Raw genomic sequence first — 7236 nt, forward strand, 5'->3', positions numbered from 1 at the left:
CATTCTATGAGGATGTATTTAAATGTGTTTGCACTTTAAAGCAAAAAAAGAAAAGAAAAAAAAATCAATTTATGAGTTTCTCACGGTCCGACTGACCATGGAAGCAGCTCTTTCACACACTCATGACAGCATCAGTACCAAAATAGTCTTTGTTGTATTGCGGAAACGTTACAGCTGACTGAGATTAGTTATTATTCATTCATATTTATTGCAGTTATTGTTATTCAGCTCCTCGTACAATGTAAGAAAGTTAAAAAAAACAGAAGTGATGACGTGTACTTTTCATCGGGTGCCCTTCACCAGGCCTCCATCCCTCACTCTCCTCGTCTCCCTCCGCCCCCTTCGCAGCCCTCCCCATCCAGTGTTTTGCTCTGCAGTGCTGAGACTTGCTTCATCATCCTGCACCGAAGCACAGGTAAGCCTCCCAAAAAATGTTTCATTTGACTAGTCTACGTGGAAATAATCAAAATGGATGATTTCCTGATACGGATTAGATTTGATGATGATAACACCGTGTCGTGTCATCTTTAAAACTGCAACGTGTTTTGTATGAAAGTTAGTGTGTGTTAATGTGTCTTGAATAAGATGTTACAAAAGAAAAACAGCAATAGCATGCATGGTGTCAGCTTTGGGATCATTTTGGCAATTTGCCATGAAAATGTTTTTTTCCTCTTTTCCAGTTGGATGGGTGCATTTCATCATGCTCCAGCATCTGTTTGTGTTCGGCATGCTAGGAGGTGAGGGACATATTACACAAGCGTGGCTACATGGTTCAAGTGCGTTATGTCTTCTTTTCCACCAGTGTTGCTGACGCCGGCGCAATGCGACCTCATCACCGTGTGCCAGGAAGACGACGGCGACCTGCGAGTGGACTGCCTGGTCAAGGCCCAGCCCAATAAAATCAACAGCTATGAGTTCTCCTGGTCCTCAGGCTCCAAGCAATCCCTCATCAATGCCAACGTGTCAGGGCTGGCGGCGGAGGCGGAGTTCAAGCAAGTGAGCCACGTGACGGAGGTGGAGCCGCACGGCTACCGGCTGACATTGAGCGGCTACCGGGACAAGCTGCCGCACAACACCACCTACATGTGCAAGATAACTGGCGAGGGAGCCAGCGTTAATGTGGAGAGAGGCAAGTGCAGGGAGGGAGGAAATTGTGAGTCATATTTCTTCATCTTTGTCGTCTTCTGCAGATCAGCTCGTCCCATGCTGTGCCCTCAGCAAGTTTCTGCAGAGCTCCTGGATTGTCGCCGTCCTGCTTTTATACCATTACATGTAATGACCTAAAGAAGGGGTCACCGACTCCGGTCCTCGAGGGCTACTATCCTGCATCTTTTAGATGTTACCCTCTTCCAACACACCTGATTGAAATGATGAGCTCATCTCCCAGCTCTACAGAAGCCTGATCATGATCATTTGAATCAGGTGTGATGGAGGCGGGAAACACCTAAAATATGCAGGATAGAGGCCCTTGAGGACTGGAGTTAGTTGGTGACCCCTGACCTAAAGTAATGATTGTGACGTGTGGCACGTGGGCTAAATCTATTGCTACGCCACAGTATCGCTCAATTAAATGTTCAAACTGTGGTTAAAACTTTAATCCAGTGCAGTACATTTGTTAAGTACAGTTCAGTTGTATTTAACTTTGAACCCAGTTACCACGCACCTTAAGCATCTTTTCATGTAAGAATACTGTACCACCGCATGCGTCTTAGATGTAGGCAAGAGAATCCATACGGTTGACATGTTCAGCAGTTATTTATAGAACTGTTCAGATGTACCTTTGTGCTACAGAGATGCTATGGGAACAAGCCCTTGAGAAATGTACTGATTGTTTTAATTCAAGTCAATAAAGTCATAAAAATGACAAAAATGTTTTCTTAACATTTAGCATTTGGATCTAGTTTTTGTGCCAAATTAAGTCCATCTTTAAAATATGGAAAACAAATACAGCTTCCATTAATTTTATTTCAGTATGAAAAATACACTGACAATTTTATTTATCAACCAATTTACTTTAGTGTCAGCTAACAAATCATTTGGACTGTTATGTAATACAGAATGATATGATCAATTCCACTGACTAAAATTGGCAATCAAGCCAACCACAAATACATTTTATTTAAAAAGGAAAATTAAGATTTATGACAGCACACAGCTCAACTTTATTAAATACATCATTTCCAGTTTGAGAGGTCGCAATTTCTGCCCCACATTAAGGTGGCTGCCTCGAATGGCCAAATTAAAACAAAAATAGAAAAACGACAAATGTAATTACTTGGTGCTAAATTAAACCTTATGACATTGATTTAAAAAAAAAAGGCTCAATGTGTTGTGACGCACTTCTGCGTTCACTCATTCAGTAGTTTACGTCCGCATTTGCGAGATGGTTTGACACTCCGCAGCTTCCGTAGTTACGCCATATCAAAATGGATGCCTCCTCTGCTAGCATTAAAGGAGCAGAATTATCAAAAGCGGAGTACCTAAAGCGCTATTTGGCCAACGACGATGACGCCAAAAAGTCTAAGGGAAAACTTAAAAAGAAGCGGCGTAAAGTTCAGGGTAAAGGGTGAGTTTTTACGTCGAGCTGTCTCCGGTTGTGTGTGTCGAGTTAGCAGCTAGTTGCTACCCTAAGTTAGCCATGCAACACATCACCCTTTTCTCGGTGATCGAGATAAAGCGGTTTCTTCGTCATTTTTTGTATCTCTTCAAGACTTAAAATAGTCGACGATGATATAGATTGGAGACAGATGGTGGCCGAGGAAAATGAGGTGGAAGAAGACGACGAGGAAGCGCCCGTGGTAAGAAGAGATGAGTTGATTCGACTCGCACATTGTTTATATCTGTAAAAATAGAAGCAGTATTTTTCACATCCTTCAACTATAGGTAGAGAAGAAATCTGTATTTTGAATCACCAACCTGAAAACAACACAGTTTTGGTACAATGAATCTTGAAACCTTAATTTCGAATCATAAATCTTTTTTTAAAATCGTAATCCATGCTTCAAAATGTACACACTGACTTGAAACTTCAACTATAATCGAATAAAATAAGTCCCTCTTCATTGCACTTCTTTTCTTAGCTTTGAAAAAAAATACACCTAATACATAAATAACATCAAAAGCCTTGACTTGAATGAAATAATCGATTCTCTTCCTGGAAAATATTGATCCCATTTCACTGATATTGATGAACATTTGAAATGACCATCCCACCACTTGTTATCCTCCAATCAGATCGCTGAAGTGATTGACGAGCGCCCCGACGACGTGAGGATGCTGGAAGTCTTTCGAAGCAGCTCCAGGTGGAAAGTCATTGGAGGTCAGCCATTCTGTTTAGTGGGGGAAAATACACATAAATGTCTAAGTGTACAATATCGGAGTTGTGTTACTTCATAGAAGATGAAAATACAGAGGACGGCATCCAATCAGGAGACTCACCTGAGCAGTCTTCGGACAGAAAAACACGACACGACTCTCCGGACGCTTCTCCACCGAGGAGGGCTCGCCACGATTCTCCTGACTTGTCGCCACCAAGGAAGAAGCGTCACGATTCTCCTGACATGCCACCACCCAGGAAAAAGCGCCACGATTCTCCCGATATGTCACCACCAAGGAGGAGACGCCACGATTCTCCCGACATGTCCCCACCAAGACAGCGTTCAGGGAAAGCACAAAGCACACACGCCCCCCGACAAGGTTCAGATTCCGACCAGTCGCCGCCGAGGAAGAAGCAGCAAAAGGGACGACGGAATTCTGACTCGGACCAGTCGCCGCCTAGACGGGGGCGGCGTGGCGGGAAAGTTCCAGATGACGACCTGTCGCCACCCCGCAGGACGGCACAATCAGAGGTGAAACACTCAATTTGTCTCTTAGTCTTAAAACTAATAACCCCGGCTTGAAACCCTAATTCTTTTTCATTTGAAAACTTTATCTGGATTTCTAACTCGACTTTAAACTGGAATGTGAAACTTTTAATGCTGGTTTAAAGCTCTATTTGAAACCCTTGTCTGCAATTTTTGAGTGTTGTTGTTGTTGCCAGGGCAACAGTATGCTCTCGGGTGGAAAGGCGGGTCTGGTTTCCTCGGATGTTCTACGTCAGGAGAAAGAAGAGGCACGACGTAGAGACGGAAACAACAGGGATCTTGAAAGTCAGCATTATTTATTAATTATGAGTTATACCAAAAGAAAACTGCATGTTGATGACATGATGTATACACACATGCGTGTTCGCAGATGCATCCCGCCACGCTCAGACGGTGTTTCGAGACAAGAGCGGCAAAAAGCGAGATCTGGAGTCGGAGCGGGAAGAACAGAAAAGGAAAGCCGGAGAAAAGGCGGCAAAGGCTGAGAAATACGCTCAGTGGGGGAAAGGGTGAGTGAGGGGGCTTGAAACCCTAACCCTAATTACATAACCCCATTTGAAGCCCCACCAAACCCTATGTCGAAACCCTAACTCTGCCTTCAACCCTTCTTTTGATGCCCTAATTCAATCTTTAAACCCTGTCCCCTTACTTTGAAACCTTTTATTGGAAAGCATAAAAGAAATCTGATGAATGCGAATGAACCGGCTGGTAGGCTGGCTCAGGGTCAGATGCAGCAGCAGCGCCTGGAGGAGGCTGTGCGCGAGGCCCAGAAGCCGCTGGCACGCAACTATGACGACGAGGACCTGGACCGCATGCTGAGGGAACAGGAGAGGGAGGGAGACCCTATGGCAGCCATGTTGCGGCGCAAGAAGGAGCGTAAGACGCACGGGGCTAAAGGTAATGCCAGAGATCTTTAACGGTGCTTTTCCGAACATAAGTTTAAAAACATTTTTTTTTGTTTTTGTTTTTAGAAAAAACTCAATATAGAGGCCCTCCACCACCCCCCAACAGGTTCAACATTTTACCAGGATATCGCTGGGATGGCGTCAACAGGTATAATGTGTGAAACATCAGACGCAGTTTAGCTGAAAGTGATGAAACTCGCGCATATATTCTTTGTCCTCTGCGGAAAAAAACACCTATTTGTACTGCAGCCTTCTGAGGAGTTGTTACATCTCCATGTGGCCATAGCGAACAGATAGTGCAACGCTGGTTCTCATCAGTTCATGCATTGGGTTGTTCCTGATTGTCTTTTTGTGTATGTGTTGGGCAGGTCTAATGGTTTTGAGCAGAAGCGCTACACGAGGATTGCGGACAAGAAAGCACTCCAGGAGGAAGCCTATAAATGGAGTGTGGAGGACATGTAAAGACACGACTGTGAGGTTTAACAAAAGAAACAACCTGTACATGGCAGTGAAGTGAGCATTGTGGATTGATGATGTAAATAGATATTACACAATGTGGAGCACAGATATTTTTAACAGTTTTTTTTTTCTTTTTGATAATTAAATCATTTGACTTTGTAAAGAAGTGTCTTGAAAAGCCTTGATCGTTTCACATCCGGAATGATAAACACCAGCATTTTTTGACATTTAAATACATGTAAATAAATATAAAATATTATTTCTTATTGGTATTACTAATATTATTTAAAAAAAAAAAAATAATCCAATCTTCATCGAAAGCAAAAATCTAAACTGGGTTTGTGGGTCTTTCCCATATTTAGTTGTTAGCAGTGATTATCGGGAATATACTTGTTAACATTTACAAACGCCATGCATAGTTGTTAAAGTAATACCTTTGATTAAAATCGGAGCGATATTATCAGTTTAATTGAACGCAGCTCTTAATTTACCTTGAGAAGATCGCGCAAGGTCAGTTTAATTGGAGGAACAAATTTGACGGAACATTTGTTTCCCATCGGACTGTTTTTGTGAATACACGCTCAAGCGGAACCAAAAAGCTACGCGGGTGTCTTCCAATCTATTTTCGATGTAACGCTCTGCAAGCAACCAAAACAAGACACGAAATGGCGGATTGGAGCCCCATCGCCAAGGTGTACAACCCACTCAAAGCCGGGAGCATCGACGGCACCGATGTGGAGCCACACGACCGGGCCGTGTGGAGGGCAATGTGCGCCCGCTATAAGCCCAACAAAGGCGTCGTGGGAGATCCGCTGCTCACTCTCTTCGTGGCCCGACTCAACCCGACGACTACCGAGGAGAAACTCCACCAGATCTTCTCCAAATTCGGCGACATTAAGCGGCTGCGGTTGGTTCGCGATGTGGTCACGGGCTTCTCCAAGCGCTACGCCTTCGTCGAGTACAAAGAGGAGCGGGCAGTCGTGCGAGCCCGCAGGGACGCCAACAAACTTGTAGTCGACCAGCAGGAGTTGTTCGTGGATTTTGAGCTGGAGCGAAACCTCGCAGGCTGGATCCCTAGGCGACTCGGCGGCGGGCTGGGAGGCAAGAAAGAGTCCGGCCAGCTGCGCTTCGGCGGCAGGGATCGACCCTTCCGGAAACCCATCACCCTTGTTGCCGGACCATCGCAGCAGGATTGGCCGGGTGGCAGGCGCCGGGAGTGGGAGAGATCCGGACGGCGTGACCGGGACAACCGAGATAACCGGGACAACCGAGATAATCGAGATAATCGAGACAACCGAGACAGGGACGGGAGGGAGGACAGCCGCTATCGAGACAGGAGCAGGCACCGAGACTGGAGATGAAATCTTTAAAAAGTGGACTTATAATGCCTTTCTCCATTATTCAACGCTCTTTGGTCGATTTTCATGTACTATTTCAAAAATCTTTTTTTACACATTAAAACTTAATTGGGAACGTTGTTTAGTCACTCATCTTGACGTTACACTCTAGAAAACGCAACACGTCATCGCTCATATTTGATCCCAATACGCCCCCTAGTGGTTGCGGGCAGCATATGAATGACATTCGAGTGACCGCTTTTGCAATGCAATCTAACTTTTGAGACATAATTTTTGTCTCCCCAGCGCTCGAGTAAAGTAAAAAGGTGAGCAACTATCATAGATGCAATTCTCTGACATTTATTAAACAGGACTAAAACCACAAATACAAAATGGGAACACTCACAACAAGCTGCACGAGCCTCAAGCTCACATCCTGATGCTCACATGAAGACTAACCCGTCATGTTCCTGACATCGCGTGACGGATTAATGACATTTCAGCTACGGCTGTAAAAGTAATTAAATTTAGTTGTCTAATTTTCAGTGTATTTTTGTACCTAATAAAGTGTCCCACTGGTGCTACCGGAAGGTCATTCATTGATGGTGGACAGGGCCTCTGAAGCATCAGTGTTGTGCCAATTGGGGTAAGTCTCCCTGTGGACCGTCTGGA

General features: G+C 44.5%; 3 protein-coding genes across 4 annotated transcripts; all 3 read left to right on the plus strand.

Annotated features, from left to right (window-relative positions):
* The first annotated feature begins 340 nt into the window (after window positions 1-340).
* LOC148320503 (uncharacterized) lies at window positions 341-1887 on the plus strand. Its single transcript, XM_088279893.1, is given in 5 exon segments — window positions 341-415; window positions 681-737; window positions 803-1129; window positions 1191-1253; window positions 1256-1887. Coding segments are annotated over 4 exon segments (456 nt in total). The 5' UTR covers window positions 341-415; window positions 681-700; the 3' UTR covers window positions 1285-1887.
* Window positions 1888-2343: 456 nt separating this feature from the next.
* Window positions 2344-5380, plus strand: bud13 (BUD13 homolog). 2 transcript variants are annotated; one of them, XM_088279674.1, is made up of 9 exons: window positions 2344-2566; window positions 2711-2798; window positions 3235-3319; window positions 3400-3848; window positions 4040-4148; window positions 4234-4372; window positions 4576-4760; window positions 4835-4916; window positions 5137-5380. In XM_088279674.1, the coding sequence occupies exons 1-9, from the start codon at window positions 2427-2429 to the stop codon at window positions 5228-5230; spliced, it is 1371 nt and encodes a 456-aa protein (XP_088135800.1). In that variant the 5' UTR covers window positions 2344-2426; the 3' UTR covers window positions 5231-5380. The 2 variants fall into 2 exon arrangements, with proteins under 2 accessions (XP_088135800.1, XP_088135799.1); XM_088279673.1 differs by having other exon boundaries at window positions 2346-2566; window positions 3397-3848; window positions 5137-5375.
* A 377-nt stretch (window positions 5381-5757) lies between these two features.
* snrnp35 (small nuclear ribonucleoprotein 35 (U11/U12)) lies at window positions 5758-6705 on the plus strand. The gene has a single exon (XM_088280133.1). The coding sequence runs from the start codon at window positions 5893-5895 to the stop codon at window positions 6586-6588; it is 696 nt and encodes a 231-aa protein (XP_088136259.1). The 5' UTR covers window positions 5758-5892; the 3' UTR covers window positions 6589-6705.
* The last annotated feature ends 531 nt before the right edge of the window (window positions 6706-7236 follow it).

This window comes from Idiotropiscis lumnitzeri, chromosome 17 (assembly GCF_059441095.1).
Source record: "Idiotropiscis lumnitzeri isolate Australia: NSW breed Sydney's pygmy pipehorse chromosome 17, RoL_Ilum_1.0, whole genome shotgun sequence".
Lineage (NCBI taxonomy): Eukaryota > Metazoa > Chordata > Actinopteri > Syngnathiformes > Syngnathidae > Idiotropiscis > Idiotropiscis lumnitzeri.

Bases quoted from the DNA above. Each gene is read 5' to 3' on its own strand.
- bud13 (XM_088279673.1), top strand. From the start codon at position 2,427: ATGGATGCCTCCTCTGCTAGCATTAAAGGAGCAGAATTATCAAAAGCG. The intron at 3,849-4,039 runs GTGAAACACTCA...TGTTGTTGCCAG, and splicing joins GCAGGACGGCACAATCAGAG to GGCAACAGTATGCTCTCGGG. The intron at 4,149-4,233 runs GTCAGCATTATT...GCGTGTTCGCAG, and splicing joins AAACAACAGGGATCTTGAAA to ATGCATCCCGCCACGCTCAG.
- snrnp35 (XM_088280133.1), top strand. From the start codon at position 5,893: ATGGCGGATTGGAGCCCCATCGCCAAGGTGTACAACCCACTCAAAGCC.